This window comes from Pelodiscus sinensis, chromosome 33, assembly GCF_049634645.1.
Source record: "Pelodiscus sinensis isolate JC-2024 chromosome 33, ASM4963464v1, whole genome shotgun sequence".
In the NCBI taxonomy this organism is placed as follows: domain Eukaryota; kingdom Metazoa; phylum Chordata; order Testudines; family Trionychidae; genus Pelodiscus; species Pelodiscus sinensis.
The window spans coordinates 4039214-4057502 of NC_134743.1; the positions used below are offsets into that span (position 1 = coordinate 4039214).

At 41.3% G+C, this 18289-nt stretch overlaps 1 protein-coding gene across 1 annotated transcript in view; it reads right to left on the reverse strand.

The window, feature by feature from the left end:
- LOC102444119 (uncharacterized) overlaps positions 1 to 18289 on the reverse strand; it is a 118464-nt gene that overhangs the window by 65715 nt on the left and 34460 nt on the right. The window contains exons 9-10 of the mRNA XM_075914432.1: positions 10798 to 10872; positions 3008 to 3040 (exon numbers count right to left, since the gene is read on the reverse strand). Coding sequence (XP_075770547.1) covers positions 3008 to 3040; positions 10798 to 10872 — 108 coding nt within the window. The remainder of the gene's footprint in view (positions 1 to 3007; positions 3041 to 10797; positions 10873 to 18289) is intronic.

Consider the following 18289-nt stretch of genomic DNA (forward strand, 5'->3'; position numbering starts at 1 on the left):
CTACTCATCGCTTTTGAAATAAGTTATTTCAGAATAATAACTCCCAACATAACTATTTGAAAATAATGTGTCCACTTTACAGGGAAGCCTCAAAATTAGTGGAAGGTAGGCTCCCTTAATGTGGATGGACTGTCTTGATTGAGAGCTCCAGGAAGCAATGGAAAGTAATTACTCTGAATGGCCCCGGGAAGGAGCTATTTCAATATAGCAGCAGTGGAGTGTCCACACTACCACTATTTTGAAATATCTATTTTGAAATAAGTTTCATTCCTTGTGAAATGATGCTTTATTATTTCAAAATAAGAAGCTCATTATTTCAAAATAATTTCGAAAAAACAGGCTTGTAGTATGGACATTCACCTTGTTATTTCAAAATAATTTAAGTTATTTTGAAATAATTCTGTAGCATAGATGTTCCCTAAATTGCCTGTAAAGGGTTAAATCCAGAAACAGTGGATCCTTTAGAAGCTGCGGTAAGTGTTGGCAGGAATCCAGGAGAGCCAATGGAATGAGAGTGTGAAATCTGAATGAAACAGATTCTGAACAGAACAAGAGCTGGGAGAAATGAGTTTGCCAGAATCAAAGCATGGATATTCCAGCGGTATCCATTCATAAGAGGAAAAACAAAAAACCCTAAACCTTGAAACAATAGATATGTAAATAGAATGAGAAATGTTTAGTTAAATCAATCAGGATATTTGTTTAATTTTGGGTTTGGTTGGACGCTTCTGCTCTGATTAATATACCGCCCCATACACTGTAAACTTGAAACTGAATCCCCATGAAGCAATTCTCTGTGCCTTTAAATTACTGTTTTTCAGTTACTCTGTAACACCTAGAAAACCTAGTGTGTGGTTTACCAAATATATCTTCTTTGATTTGTTAATATAATCACCTTTTTAAGACTAAGATCTGATTCCTGTGTCATAGATGGAAGGAAGTCCTGTGTGAACATGCCTGAGACTAAAGGTCAGCTATTAAGAAATTGCAGTTTGTTTTCAAGTTCTTTCCTGAGGGAAGGTTAAAGGACTTGTGGGATACCCCACAAGAAGAAAATCCCAAATGCATTCTCCTGGGTTCTTAAAGGGGTGTTTGCATGTGGATGGTAGAAGCTTCCTACTCAAGGCCAAGAAATCTGTTAATTTTGGGAATTTTAAGCAGGTATTTTTTTAAAGTCTCTTGAGGTCCCCTACTGCAGTGAAAATGCCAGAGTGGGGAACAGGCTTAACACTCTTATGCATCACAGATTTAATACATAATGGACACACTATAACTGGAGAACTAGAAGCAAGCAGTAGTCATCAGTGTTAAAGGGTTTTATCCCAGCGGAACAATGGTTCTGCTGAAAGCAAGCCCAGTGATTTAAATTACTTGGTTCACAAAGGGCGGAGACTGGAAACTCCCTGGTGAAAATTCAGAGGCAAAAATTCAGAGAGAGGCTTAAAAGTTCTCTCAGATCTGTCAGGAAGTTCTTGGAAGGCCCTGAGGATACTGCCCAAATCATAGGACTCCTAGGCTGTGTCTACATTGGCCCCTATTCCGTAATAGGGATGCTAATGTAGCACGTTGGAATAGGCAAATCCGCGGGGGATTTAAATATCCCCCGTGGCATTTTCCTTTTCATGGCTGCCACTTTTTTCCAGCTTGTAGATAAGCCGCAGAAAAGCGCCAGTCTGGACGCGATCCTCCAGAAAATGAGCTCTTTTCCGGAGGATCTCTTATTCCTACTTGAAAGTAGGAATAAGAGATCCTCCGGAAAAGAGCTCATTTTCTGGAGGATCGCGTCCAGACTGGCGCTTTTCTGCGGCTTATCTACAAACCGGAAAAAAGCGGCAGCCATGAAAATGAAAATGCCACGGGGGATATTTAAATCCCCCGCGGATTTGCCTATTCCAACGTGCTACATTAGCATCCCTATTACGGAATAGGGGGCCAATGTAGACGTAGCCCTAGGGTGTTAAGGGCTATATTAAGGATTCATATTTTTCAAAAATCTGTAACTCTAAGGCCGCCAATAGAAGTAAAGGCAACTATAGTTAAGAAATTCTCTTTGCCTGTACCTGTGGCTCCCCTGCTGTCATTTTGTCCCCAAAATGGTTGATAAACAAGCCCAGATGGATTTATATGCCTCGTGCCCCTTTAGAGTGTGTCTATACTGCACCATTATTTTGAAATAAAAAGTGAGCATCTACACAGCAATCCTGTTATTTTGAAATAATTTCAAAATAATGGACAATGTATTTTGAAATCTGTAAATCTCATTCTAGGAGGAATAATGCCTATTCCAAAATAGCTATTTTGAAATAAGGGTGTGTAGACACTTCACTGCTGCTACTTTGAAATAGCCCCTCACCAAGAGCATTCTAAGCAATTCCTCCCCAGGAAGCCTGCCCTGGACTAATTTTGAGGCGTCCCTGCAGTGTAGACACGCTATTTAGAAATAAGCTATTTTGGAATAACTATTCCAGAATAGCTTATTTTGAAATAAGCATGCTATGTAGACTTACCCTTAGAAACCTCAGTCCAAGCTTTGCATCCCCAAAACCTTTACTCAGCTGTCTAGCTAGGTGCAACCTTTGAAATGGTGTAAAGGTTCAATTATTTACCTGAAGACATTGGTTTGTCTCTTTCCAAGCAAAGTTCAAAAGAGCTTATACCGAGGACCTCAATTTCAGCAAGGTATTTAAGTAGAAGCTAAACTTTAAGAACATGAATAATCCCATTGATTTTAATGTCAATGTTTATGTATAAATTCTCCCCTGACTTGCTCCCTCCGCACCCTAATGACCTCAATATATATAAATACAGTTACAGATCATAAGAATGGTTATATTGGGTCAGACCAATGGCCCATCTAGGCCAGTATCCTGTTTTCCATCAGTAGCCACTTATATTGCAGGAGGTGTGAGTAGAGGCTCTTTTATGACAATACACTCTATACCATCATCATATAAAATTAGTTGTTAGCACTTGCTAATATTTTAGACTAGTCAAGGATAATTCTTACCTTGTTCAACATCATACTTTTTCCTATGATTTGCTAAAATAGAAAAAAAATCTAATTTAATCAAGGCATGCAAATAATATTGCAGTTACTGTTTAGCACTTGTACCAGATAGGATCTTCTTATCCAATTTACCAAACATAAGAGGCAGAAAAAGAGAGTAATCTGCTAGTCATAAAAGGTTTCCCTTTTCTTTCAGCCTAAAATCATTTTAACACTACACAAAAAGAACACTGTATGGCTACGTCTAGACTGGCATGATTTTCCACAAATGTTTATAATGGAAAAGTTTTTCCGTTAAAAGAATTTGCAGAAAAGAGCGTCTAGATTGGCACAGATGCTTTTGCACAAAAGCGCTTTTGCCATTTTAGCCATCGGGGCTTTTTTGCGCAAAACAATAACACGCTGTCTACACTGGCCCTCTTGCGCAAAAGCATTTGCGCAAGAGGGCTTTTGACTGAATGGGAGAGTCATAGTATTCGTGCAAGAACACTGACGATCATACATGAGATTGTCAGTGTTCTTGCGCAAATTCAAGTGGCCAGTGTAGACAGCTGGCAAGTTTTTGCGCAACAACTTGCCAGTCTAGACACAGCCTACATGTCGTGGCTCTTCTTAAAATGTTTAAGACACAATGAATGGTACAGCAGCACCTTAAGGATAACAAAACATGTAGATAGGATCATGAACTTTCATGGGTACAACCCACTTCTTCAGATGACTCATCTGAAGAATTGGGCTGTACCCAGGAAAGTTGCTGTACTATTCATTTTTTTTTAAGTTTTTCCAGTTATGGACTAGCTCAGTTACCCCTCTGAAGCTTAAAAAGTTTGTAATAGCCAAATTGATAGTTTCAGTGTTCTTTGGAATGCCATACAAGTCACTAAAAGCTCAGTCTTTCATGAAACGGAGCACTATTAACTTGCTACAGTAAAGCACTGTGGGAAACAGCACTTCTGAGGTCTTGCTTTATATTACTTGCCAATACACTCCAAACTAGTATTAGCCTTTTTTTAACAGCAGTTCCACATTATTGACTCTCATTCAATTTGTCATCCATTACTACCCTCAGATCCTTTTCAGAAACAATATCACCTGGCCACATTTTGTAGTTGTGGAAATGATTTTTCCTTCCTAGTCCACTGCCTTGCACTTGACTTTACCAAACTCAGTATCTGTTTGAGCAGAATCTTGCCAACTTTTCCCAAACTGAAACTGACAATATCTGGCAAGGTCATCAATGTTTCTTACTTTAATCTCCAGCCCTGCCCTCACTCATGTGTGCACTCACACATGCAACCACCCACTCAACAAAACAAACAGCCACACTGTGTCTCACCCTTATATGGATAGAGATAGAGATGTAGCCGTGTTAGTCTGGTGTAGCTGAAACAAAATACAGGACTATGTAGCACTTTAAAAACTAACAAGATGGTTTATTAGATGATGAGCTTTCGTGGGCCAGATCCACTTCCTCAGATCAAATAGTGGAAGAAAATAGTCACAGTCATATATACCAAAGGATACAATTTTTAAAAAATGAACACACATGAAAAGGACAAATCACATTACAGAACAGAAGGGGGATGTCGGCGGGGGGGGGGGGGGGAAAGGAAGGTGAATGCCAGTGAGTTAATGATATTAGAGGTGGGGAAGGGGAAATGTCTGTGAGTTAATAGTATTAGAGGTGATAATTGGGGAAGCTATCTTTGGAATGGGTAAGATAGTTGGAGTCTTTGTTAATTCCCCTGCGGAAAGTGTCGAATTTTAGCATGAATGCCAGTTCAGAGGATTCCCTTTCAAGTGCAGATTTGAATGTCTTCTGAAGTAGGATGCAAGTTAGCAGGTCATTCAGACAGTGTCCTTTCTGGTTGAAATGACAAGCAACTGTTTTTTCTTTGTGATCCTGTCTAATGTCTGTTTTGTGGGCATTGATTCTTTGGCGAAGTGTCTGAGACGTTTGTCCAATGTACATAGCAGACGGACACTTTCGGCACATGATAGCATAGATTATATTTCTGGAGGCGCAGGAATATGTATTCTTGATCTTATAACTCACTTGGTTAAGCCCAATAATGGTGTCAGCAGAGTGAATATGTGGACAAAGCTGGCAGCGGGGTTTGTTGCAAGGGAAAGTACCAGGGTTGGTATTAGTGTGGTATGTCCTGTGGTTGTTGGTAAGAATCATCTTGAGGCTAGGTGGTTGTCTATAGGAGACTATGGGTCTGTCTCCCAGAGCTTCTTGGAGTTTAGTGTCCTGTTCCAGTATAGGCTGTAATCTATTGATAATGTGTTGGACAGGTATAAGTTGGGAGCTGTAGGTGATGACAAGTGGTGTTCTATTGTTGGTTTTCTTGGGTCTGTCTTGTAGTAGATGGTTTCTAGGTATTCGTTTGTCTCTTTCAATTTGCTTTTTTATTTCTCCAGGTGGGTAGTTGAGGTTTATAAATGCTTGGTAGAGATCCTGAAGTTTCTGGTCTCTGTCTGTGGGATTAGAGCAGATGCAGTTGTATCGAAGGGCTTGGCTATAGATGATGGATCGTATGGTGTGTGCTGGATGGGAGCTGGAAGCATGTAGGTAACTGTATGAGTCAGTGGGTTTTCTGTAGAGGGTGGTGTCTAATTTTCCATTGTTGATTTGTACTGTGGTGTCCAGGAAATGGATCTCTCGTGTGGAATGGTCCTGGCTGAGGTTAATGGTGGGGTGTAGGTTCTTGAAATCTCTGTGGAATGTCTCCAGTGTTTCTTGGCCATGCATCCAGATCATAAAGATGTCATCGATGTAGCGTAAGTAGAGAAGGGGTAAAAGGGGACGGGAGTTGAGGAAACGTTGTTCTAGGTCAGCCATAAAGATATTAGCATACTGTGGGGCCATGCGTGTACCCATGGCTGTGCCGCTGATCTGGAGGTATAAGTTGTTCTCAAACTGGAAATAATTGTGGGTGAGAACGAAGTTATATGGGTCTGCTACCAGGTTGGCAGTGGTGTCCTCTGGGATAGTGTTTCTAATAGCTTGTAATCCGTCTGCTTATGCTACATCGATGACATCTTTATGATCTGGACGCATGGCAAATTGAAAGAGCCAAACGAATACCTAGAAACCATCTACTACAAGACAGACCCAAGAAAACCAACAATAGAACACCACTTGTCATCACCTACAGCTCCCAACTTATACCTGTCCAACACATTATCAATAGATTACAGCCTATACTGGAACAGGACACTAAACTCCAAGAAGCTCTGGGAGACAGACCCATAGTCTCCTATAGACCTCAAGATGATTCTTACCAACAACCACAGGACATACCACACTAATACCAACCCTGGTACTTTCCCTTGCAACAAACCCCGCTGCCAGCTTTGTCCACATATTCACTCTGCTGACACCATTATTGGGCTTAACCAAGTGAGTTATAAGATCAAGAATACATATTCCTGCGCCTCCAGAAATATAATCTATGCTATCATATGCCGAAAGTGTCCGTCTGCTATGTACATTGGACAAACGTCTCAGACACTTCGCCAAAGAATCAATGCCCACAAAACAGACATTAGACAGGATCACAAAGAAAAAACAGTTGCTTGTCATTTCAACCAGAAAGGACACTGTCTGAATGACCTGCTAACTTGCATCCTACTTCAGAAGACATTCAAATCTGCACTTGAAAGGGAATCCTCTGAACTGGCATTCATGCTAAAATTCGACACTCTCCGCAGGGGAATTAACAAAGACTCCAACTATCTTACCCATTCCAAAGATAGCTTCCCCAATTATCACCTCTAATACTATTAACTCACAGACATTTCCCCTTCCCCACCTCTAATATCATTAACTCACTGGCATTCACCTTCCTTTCCCCCCCCCCCCCCCCCCGACATCCCCCTTCTGGTCTGTAATGTGATTTGTCCTTTTCATGTGTGTTCATTTTTTAAAAATTGTATCCTTTGGTATATATGGCTGTGACTATTTTCTTCCACTATTTGATCTGAGGAAGTGGATCTGGCCCACGAAAGCTCATCATCTAATAAACCATCTTGTTAGTCTTTAAAGTGCTACATAGTCCTGTATTTTGTTCCTTATATGGATATAAAATGTTCAGCAAACAGCACAGGAATGCAGGGGCAAGATTAGAAAGGCAAAAGCACAGAATGAGCTCAAACTAGCTACGGGAATAAAGAGAAACAAAAAGACGTTTTATAAATACATTAGAATCAAGAGGAAGACCAAGGAGAGGGTAGGCCCACTGGTCAGTGAGGAGGGAGAAACAGTAACAGGAAACTTGGAAATGGCACAGATGCTCAATGACTTCTTTCTTTCCGACTTTACCGAGAAGTCTGCAGGAATGCCTAACATAGTGTATGCTAGTGGAAAGGGGGTAATTTTAGAAGGTAAAATAAAAAAGGACAAGTTAAAAATCACCTAGAAAAGTTAGAATCCTAGAATACTCAAGGAACTGATAGAGGAGGTATCTGAGCCTTTAGCTATCATCTTTCGGAAAATCATGGGAGACAGGAGAGATTCCAGAGGACTAGAAAAGGGCAAATATAGTGCCCATCTATAAAAAGGGAAATAAGAACAACCCAGTTAGTTTAGCTTCTGTGCCAGGGAAGATAACAGAGCAAGTAATTAAGGAAATCATCTGAAAACACTTGGAAAGTGGCAAGGTGATAGGGAACAGCCAGCATGGATTTGTAAAGAACAAATCATGTTAAACCAATCTGATAGCTTTCTTTGATAGGATAACGAGTCTTGTGGATAAGGGAGAAGCGGTGGACGTGGTATACCTAGACTTTAGTAAGGCTTTTGATACGGTCTCGCATGATATTCTTATCAATAAACTAGGGTAATACAACTTAGATGGGGCTACTATAAGGTGGGTGCATAACTGGGTGGATAACCGTATTCAGAGAGTAGTTATTAATGGTTCACAATCCTGCTGGAAAGGTACAACAAGTGGGGTTCAGCAGGGGTCTATTTTGGGACTGGCTCTATTCAATATCTTTATCAACGATTTAGATATTGGTATAGAAAGTACGTTTATTAAGTTTGCAGATGATACCAAGCTGGGAGGGGTTGCGACTAATCTGGAGGATAATTAAAAATGACCTAGACAAATTGGAGAAATGGTCTGAGGTAAATAGGATGAAGTTTAATAAAGACAAATGCAAAGTGCTCCACTTAGGAAGGAACCATCAGTTTCATACATTCAGAATGGGAATCAATGGTCTCGGAAGGAGTACGGCTGAAAGGGATCTAGGGGTTATAGTGGACCACAAGTTGAATATGAGTCAGCAGTGTGATGCTGTTGCAAAGAAAGCAAACATGATTCTGTCAGGGTAGTCAAATACTGGAATAAATTGCCTAAGGAGGCTCTGGAGATATTTAAGAGTAGGTTAGATAAATGTCTACCAGGGATGGTCTAGACAGTATTTGGTCCTGCCCTGAGGGCAGGGGACTGGACTTGATGACCTTTCGAGGTCCCTTCCAGTCTTAGAATCAAGTATTCTATGATTCTATGATTTCTCTCTGTCACCACTAATATAAGGAGCAGACACAGCCTCAGATTTAGGGCCATCTCTCCATGCCCTTAATCTCACCACTCACCAGTCTGAGTGTGGAACTGGTGCAGTGTGGGAGTGTACTCAGCCTCATAGACTGGAGATGCATTCCTGTTGTAACCAAAGCACTGCACTGGTAAATGTAGCATGTGACACTGAGAAATTGCACTGTTGTTTTATCATCACTCAAGATTTTTTTCCAATTTGAACATTGAAATATGGCAATTCAGGAACTAGAGATATCTGTAACTGCAGAGCTTTGCAGTGGACCTGTGCATACTCACACTCATCAAGCTACCAAAATGTTCTGGAGACCAGCCTCCATTGGGGTTACTTACCCCCCCTCTTCCTCCTATCCTGGTGTCAAAAGGGAAGTAGACCCAGTCTCCCTTTAATTCCTTCCTTTGTTTTGAAAAATCCTAATCTGAGCCTCAAAAGAAATGGTGAAAGTGAGTTAGGGAACTGATGGAATGGGTTAGGCTAGTGGTTCCCAACCTTTGGTCCACAGTGGACCATGACTGTACTGCAGGGTGTGTGTGGAAAGTTTAAATGTAAGGATCGGGTACAGCAGTGGGCCTGATCTTTACTTTTCCTTTTCTTTTCCCCAGGGAAAAATTGAAAAGGGGTCCAGATGCTAGAAAAGATTGGGAACCACTGGGTTAGGCAAAGGAGAGTTAGTACAAGTGTAGAGAGAGGGCATGGCCTCTCTCCCAGATGGGCTGAGGAACAGCTGTAACTGCCCCTAGAGGGCAGGGCTTGAAACCTTTGCCTGCCCTGCCAGAAGCAGAGGAGCGGAACGGGAACAAGAGGAATAAAAGGCAGGCCCACTAGCTGAGTTGAAGGGAAGCCAGTGGAGGGGAAGGACATCTCTTCCCAGATGCTAGAGCTTGAACCTGACAGCAAACTGCTGCAGCATCCAAGATCTGGAGGGACTGCCAAAGCTGCTGGTTGCTGGAGACATCAAGCAGTTGTTGGGACTGCCAATACCCATGAGCAGGACAAACCCAACAAAGAAAGCCACAGAATTCCACTGGCCATTTCCTACAGCCCGCAACTAAAACCTCCCCGACACATCATCAAGTATCTACAACCTCTCCTAGATGACAATTAGGGTACGTCTAGACTACATGGCTCCGTCGACGGAGCCATGTAGATTTGTTTTTTTGGCAAAGGCAAATGAAGCCGCGATTGAAATGATCGCGGCTTCATTTACATTTACATGGCTGCCGCGCTGAGCTGACAAACAGCTGATCAGCTGTTTGTCGGCTCGCGCGCTAATCTGGACGTTCCCCCTGTCGACATCAAAGCCCTTTGTCGGCAGCCCCAGTAAACCTCATTCCATGAGGAATAACAGGGATGCTGACAAACAGCTTTGATGTCGACAGGGGGAGCATCCAGACTAGCGTGTAAGCCGACAAACAGCTGATCAGCTGTTTGTCGGCTCAGCGCGGCAGCCATGTAAATGTAAATGAAGTCGCGATCATTTAAATCGTGGCTTCATTTGCCTTTGCCTATGTGTAATCTACATGCCTCTGCCGACAGAGGCATGTAGTCTAGACACAGCCTTACAGACCTTGGGAGACAGGCCAGTCCTCACTTATAGACAACTCCACAACAAATGCTTAACACCAATTACACACCACACAACAGAAACACTTACCTAAGAACCAATTCTTGCAACAAACCCTGTTTACAACTCTGTCCACACATCTACCCTAAGGACACCACCTGCTAACTACATCAGACAGATCATGTGAGGGAAACGAAGGAAGGGAGGGACGGAAGAAGGGAAGGGGGTAGGAAAGAAAGAAGGAAATCAATGAGAGCAGCTTGAATGATTCTATCTGTGACAGGTGGGAGCTCACTGCACTTTCCATTCTATTAGGGATCAGAAGGCAGTTGGGACTGCTCCTCTTTTGTACCTTTGAGATTGGAGGGAAGAGAAGCATGAGTGATCCCAAGAGGCATGGCCTTCTAGAATATTACTTTAGCTCCCTGCACAAGTGCCTTGATTCTAAAATTGAGAACATGAATAGACAATCCAAAGAAAAATGAATGATAAAGCCATGTTCATGGTATTTAATCATACAAATCCACTTGTCAGTACTGGAAGGTATGAACTCAGCAGCAATAACAATTTTGAGATAAAATCTCTACTCAGTTTTGAAATATATTGAAAGTACATGATAATAATCACTGTTTTAAGTGGAATTTCAGACCATAATACTCACGTTTAGAACAGAATACATAGACTCTGAAGATCAAATTTGGGCCAACTAGTAACAGAACTGGTATCTGTATCCAAACTGTGGCAAAAGAATTATTAAAATGTCACTTACTACATTATATTTTTATAAATATATTTCCATTTTAGATACAAAAGTTGCTCAAGATGCTCACATTAGAATTCTATGATTTTATTTGACAAATTAATCTGAGATTATTAGGTTTTTGTTTGTTTTGTTTTGAAAAAGGAAATAATGGAGAGTCAAACCTTAGGCTTACTCCTGGATTCAGAGAAGTATACAGTACCATCACTTTATGGACCTCCACAGACATTTGAAAATGTTTTATCTTTCTTAGATCTCAATTCTGTAAATACTTATGCATGTGCTTAACTTCAATTGATTGCAAAGGGAGTATTCATGGTAATAAAGATAAACACCTTCCTGCAGGACCAGGAGTATCACAATGAGAGCTGATATTTTTATAGTAACTTAAAAGTTATATGCTGATCATGTGAAGAAGTGTTCTTTAAAATATGCTAGCTAGAATACTAACCAACATGTTTTGCCACTACTGAACTTCAGCATCTCTCTCTGGACTTGGTGTCTAAGCCCTGCCATCAGGGGACATTGTGAAATGCCAAGTTGCTGTTTGGTTCCTACTGAATCCTGAAAGTATCTAAATCCACCCAGTACTCACATTATTTCAGTAAAAGTTCACCAAGGAGCAAAAGATATTTTTTGGAAAAACTTCTTCTGAAAGAGAGCATACACACTACAAAAGCATGTCGAAAAATCGATCTGTTTTTTCGAAAGATAGCATCCACAAGGAATGGACTCTATCTCACATGTAAGCTGGATGGAATGAACACCAATGCACCTGTGCTTTTTCTTCTTTCCTCTTCTTTCAAAAAAACTCCCTCTTCCCCATCCACACAGGCCTTTTTCTGAAAGAGCTCTTTCAGAAAAAGGCTTCTTCCTTGTAGAATGAGGATTACCCATGCTGGAAAAAACCCTCAATTTACGTTCAAAAGAAAGCAATTTCAGTGTGGATGTAACTCAAGTTTTTTTTCTGAAAAATGGTTGTTTTTCAGAAAAAAAACCCTGTAGTGTAGACATGGGCCCATACTATGTTCAGCATTATGCAAACACAGAGTAACAGACAATTCCAGCCCAAAAGAATTAACCATCAAAATTAATAAAGACAGACAAATGATGGAGGAAGGCCTATTACAATCAACAGTGGGATTGGAGCACATGACATGTTAGTACTATAATAACTGTTCCTTTTCTTTCTTTACTTTTAGGAGTAGATTAACTAAAAGAAAAGGGGTAGGGAATGTTAAAAGGAGGGGCCCAAGGGAAACAAAGGGTCCCAGAAGATATATTTAATGAGCTTCTGAGCTCTTTAATAAGATTTCCCTTCTTTCAAAGTTTAGAAAGTCATTGAACTTAAACAAATATTAAAATAAAACATTTTTTTAAACATCCAAAATAAAAACAATCTATTTCCCTTTGGCTGATTTCTTATACAGTATTTGGTGATGTAATTTTTTCCCAAATTCTCCGTACATTACAGAATATTCTGCCTTGGCTGGAAGAAGCTTTAAGGAATAAAATTAGCAGAAGGGGAAAGAAATAATTTCCAACTTATTTTCTGGATTGGGAAAATACTTAAAAGAGAATGAGCCCAACTTTAAGATAAATATGAAGAATAGCAAAGGCATGTGGGGAGACAATTTGAAAGTCCAAGGCATAAAAATAGAATAATCCAGCTACAGAGAAAAAGGGTAGCAAGAAAACATATAGGGTACATCTAGACTACATGCCTCTGTCGTCAGAGGCATGTAGATTAGGCTACTAGGCATAGGAAAATGAAGCAGCGATTTAAATAATCGCCGCTTCATTTAAGCTTACATGGCTGCCCCGCTGAGCCGATCAGCTGTTTGTTGACTCAGCGTGATAGTCTGGATGTGCAGGTGTCGACATCAAAGGCATTTGTCGACCACCCAGGTATTCCTCCTGGGATGAGGTATACCTGGGTGGTCGACAAATGCCTTTGACGTCGACACCCGCGCATCCAGACTATCGCGCTGAGCCGACAAACAGCTGATCGGCTCAGCGTGGCAGCCATGTAAGCTTAAATGAAGCGGCGATTATTTAAATCGCTGCTTCATTTTCCTATGCCCGGTAGCCTAATTTACATGCCTCTGGCGACAGAGGCATGTAGTCTAGACGTACCCATAGACAAATGAGGAAATCATGTAAAGGAAAATAATGTCTTTGAAGGAGTCAACAAACATGTGGACAAGGGGGATCGAGTAGATATAGTGTACTTAGATTTCCAGAAAGCCTTTGACAAGGTCCCTCACCAAAAGCTCATATGTAAATTAAGTTGTCATGGAATAAGATAAGATCCTTTCATGGACTGAGAACTGGTCAAAAGACAGGAAACAAAGGGTAGGAATAAATGGTAAATTTTCAGAATGGAGAGGAGTAACTAGTGGTGTTCCCCAAATATCAGTCCTAGGACCAATCCTATTCAACATATTCATAAATGATCTGGAGAAAGGGTAAACAGTGAGGTGGCAAAGTTTGCAGATGATACTAACCTGCTCAAGGTAGTTAAGACCAAAAAGATCTCACCAAACTAAGGGTGTGTCTAGACTACATGCCTCCTTCGACGGAGGCATGTAGATTAGCCAGATCGGAAGAGGGAAATGAAGCCGCGATTAAAATAATCGCGGCTTCATTTAAATTTAAATGGCTGCCCCGATCTGCCGATCAGCTGTTTGTCGGCAGATCGGGGCAGTCTGGACGCGACGCGCTGACAAAGAAGCCTTTCTTCATCGGCACAGGTAAACCTGGTTTCACGAGGCTTACCTGTGCCGATGAAAAAGGCTTCTTTGTCGGCGCGTCGCGTCCAGACTGCCCCGATCTGCCGACAAACAGCTGATCGGCAGATCGGGGCAGCCATTTAAATTTAAATGAAGCTGCGATTATTTTAATCGCGGCTTCATTTCCCTCTTCCGATCTGGCTAATCTACATGCCTCCGTCGAAGGAGGCATGTAGTCTAGACACACCCCATGTGACTGGGCAACAAAATAGCAAATGAAATTGAAAGTGGATAAATGTAAAGTAATGCACATTGGAGAAAATAACCCAAGTATAAATATAATATGATGGGGGCTAATTTAGCTACAACTAAGCAGGAAAGAGATCTTGTAGTCTTTGTGGATAGTTCTCTGAAGACATCCTTGCAGTGTGCAGCGGTAGTCCAAAAAGCAAACTGGATGTTAGGAATCATCAAAAAAGGGATAAAGAATAAGATGGAGAATATCTTATTACCCTTATATAAATTCACGGTATGCCCACATCCGGAATACTGTGTACAGATGTGGTCTCCTCATCTCAAAAAAGATATACTGGCATTAGAAAAGGCTCAGAGAAGGGCAACTAAAATGATCAGGGGTATGGAATGGGTCCCATATGAGGAGAGATTAAAGAGACAGGGACTTTTCAGCTTGGAAAAGAGGAGACTCAAGGGGGATATGATAGAGGTATATAAAATCATGAGTGGTGTGGAGAAAGTGAATAAGGAGAAATTATTTACTTGTTCCCATAATATAAGAACTAGAAGCCACCAAATGAAACTAATGGGTGTAGTAAGTTGAGGGTCAGTAACATGGAGTCAGCAGGCCTAAGTCCTGCAACATGGAAACAGCAACAGGCCTGCAATCTAGTGAGCAAGACTTTGGTTCAGTAACAGGAGCCAAGAAAGAAGCCCTACTGATAATTGTGTGATTGTGTAAGTTAAGTCGAGCATGGAAGGACACAGGGAGGCACTGGGTACAGACTGTAAGCCAAAGGGGAATAATGGAACATCTTAATAAGAAATGTCTTGGTACAAAGTCTCCCTAAAAACTAATGTACATATTGACCTAGGTTCAGGACCAGGTCGGAATTGACAGCATGAAGGATAGTAAGTAAGCCCCCCTTCCATAAGGTGAGGGGTGATAACTAGTCAACAGAGGGTGGTAACCTGGTACGTAAAGAAATGATGTAAGTTGTTTGTACCTGTCTATAAAAGGACACCGCAGAGGGTGCTCTCCGGCCGACCTTGGGGTGGGGGGCTGTAGCCAGACAGGACACCCCCCGTAACATCTATTTTTTGCTGGCCTGGAGCATGCAGGGCACACAGAGCAGTAAAAGCCTTGAACAGAAGGCCCGGATATGCAGGCTCAGTGACCCTGAATGACTGTAAACAGAGATACACCAATTGCTGACCAAGAGGCTGCCAAGGAGTGCCCTTGACTGAAACCCATATTGATACGGCCACAGGGGGAGGAATCTCTTGCCCAGTAAAAAAAAATGCCCAGTACTTACAATTTAGTTATGTCTCTTGCAAGTGTAAATTAACTTGAAACTTGCTTGTAAGAACTGGTGTCACAAAGACAGACCAGTACAATTTGGCATCTTAGATAAGAAAGAGGATATGGGCCCCTATAGGTATAAAGATGGGTCCAGCAGCACGCTTACTTTGCGTGTCAATCTACCATCTATCTACAATCTACCCGGGGTCGGGTTAGGTGATTGGCCTCCCGAGGTTCCATGGGGACGCCCACCTCGTATTCGTCTTTCCTAGGAATTGAGGGACCGGCCCTGGCTTGACCCGCTGGAGTCGAGAGGCACAGAAGGGTAAAAATTGTACCTGGATGTGGTCCTTTGTCTTAAGTGCACCCATAGACTTAGAGCTCTTTAAAGATTAAGCTGTCACTTGGTACCATTATTTCTATTTTCTATCTTTATTTTCTTTGTAACCATTTTTAAGATCTACATTTGCTAGCAGTTAAGAAATAGAGCAATAGCCATTGTAACCATATGATTTATACGCCTTTTTAATAAACCTGTAACTGTTTAAGCTTTAACCTGACTCCTTCAGTTGCTGTAACAGAACCAAGCACAATTTAAAAAAACTTCAGCCGGTCATAAGGGACAGGTATAGGAAGAGCTTGGGCGTTTTGGATCGTGTCACTCCCAGGTGACAGATCCGTTGGGGCATCTCTTAGTCTTCCCTAGACTGCCTGCTGCGAAGGGATCCTGTATCCTAGCAGCTGAAATCTGAGATGTAATAAGCTCTCCCTATAAAATTCTGGGGCGTCTGTCAGCCTGTTGGCTGCCCTCCGCAACGGGACCCCGGTCCTAGTGGTAAAGGCACGGACGTTAAACCTTTTCTCGTTAACATACACACACACACACTGTCCTGACCGTCGGCTGAGAGGGGCGCACTAGGCGCCTGAACAGCAGGTGTCATTGCCTAAACTTACAGAATGCACAGTAGCTTAACTTTGACTAACTGCTGTTAATATCTGATATATGGCAATAGGCCTGCCCGTTGTTGGTACCTTGTCAACCGGGCCATAGTGCCCAGTGGTGTAACATTGTACTGATCTCTGTTACCAACTGGTAGAGCTTCGCATTTGACAATAAACCTGCTCGATTGATTTCAAACCTTCCCTGCATCTGTCGTTTCCGGGGCCTCTCAGAGATCTCCTGTGTTGACCCAAGTGCATGGGGTCTAACACTCTAGATAAAGGGAGTACCGATTGTTACGCACGCAGCTGAAAGTTTATTATCACCAACAGAGTAGAGGTCCTGTCAGGAGCGCGCCAGGATGACCCGGACCAGATGACGCTGACACTGACAGTCTAGACCACCGAAGGTACTGAAGTATGAAAACACTGAGGTACGACAATGGGCAGCAGGTTTAATACAAATAAAAAGAAGTTCTTCTTCACACAGCGCATTGTCAATCTGTGGAACTCCTTGCCTGAGGAGGTTGTGAAGGCTAGGACTATAACAGGGTTTAAAATTGGAATAGATAAATTCATGGAGGTTAAGTCCATAGATGGCTATTAGCCAGTATGGGTAAGGAATGGTGTCCCTAGCCTCTGTCAAAGGCTGGAGATGGATGTCAGGAGAGAGATCGTTTGATCATTACCTGTTCGATTCACTCCCTCTGGGACACCTGGCATTGGCCACTGTCAGCAGACAGGGTACTGGGCTGGATGGACCTTTGGTCTGACCCAGTACGGCCATTCTCATGTTCTTATAAGGAGACAGTAGGCCTATTAGTCAGTGAGTGGGGGGGAGGGGGAACAAGGAAAAAGAATGTGAAAATGGCATGGGTGTTGAATGACTATTTTGTTTTAGTTCCTAGCAAGAACATGAGCAGCAATCAAACATTTAAGGTCAGTTACAATTGAACCCTAGCACTCTTGTTTAAATAGAACATTTAAGGTCAGCTAGGCTAAAGTTGAGGAAGGACAAGTTAAATTTATTTAGAAAAGTTAGAAGTTGACAAATTATAAAAACCTGCTGAAAACATCTTTAAATACTTAAAGATTTTACTTAAAGTCTTAGGAGGTATCTGAATCATTAGAATTATCTTTGAAAAGTCATGGAAAATGGGAAAGATTCCAGAAGACTGGAAAAAGGCAAATATAAAACCAATCTATGAAAAGGGAAATAAGGATAACCTAGGAAATTACAAACCAGTCAGCTTAACTTCAGTACCCAGAAAGGTTATGGAGCAAATAATGAAGCAATAAATTTACAAACACTTAAAAATAAGGTGATAAGCAAGAGTCAGTGAAGATTTGTCAAGAACACATTGTGTGAAACCAATCTAACATCTCTTTTTGACAGAGTAACAAGTCTTGTGCATAGAGGGAAGCAGTAGATAAGGCATATCTTGACTTTAGTAAGGTTTTTCCATAACCTTCTCAGAAATGATGGAAATACAGAGCTACTGAAAGGTTGAAAAATCATTACAAGAGAGCAGTTATCAGTAGCTCACTATCAAGTCAGAGGAGCATGAGTGGTGTTTCTCAGGTGTTCTGGATGATGTTCTATTCAATGACTTTATGAATTATTTGATAATGACACAAAAAGTACTTACAAAGTTTATAGAAGATACTAAGCTGAGAGAGGTCTTAAATAGATAAACTGAACATTAAAATTGATTGGACAAACTGAGTAAATGGGATGAAGAAAGTATAATGAAAATTAATAAGAACAGATGCAAAATACTTCACTTAAGAAGAAACAATAAATTGCACACATACAAAATATGTGCCTAGGAAAGAGTACTGCAGAAAGGGTTATGAGAGTCATAGCGAATCATAAGTTAAACATGAGTGAACAGTATAACACTGTAGCATAAAAGGCAAACATCTTTCTGGAAGGTATGACCAGGAGTGTTGTGAGCAAGACATGAGGTGTAATTTTTTCCAGTCCACTCCATGTTGATTATGCCTCAGATGGAGTATTGTGTCAAATTCTGGGTGCCACGTTTTAGGAAAAATCTGGAGAAATGGCAGAAAGTTCAGAAAAGAGTAATCAAAATGATTAAAAGTCTAGAAAACATAACACATAAAAGAAGATTGAAAAAAGTTTGTTTAGTCTAGAAAAAAATGAAAGGGAAAAAATCCAACA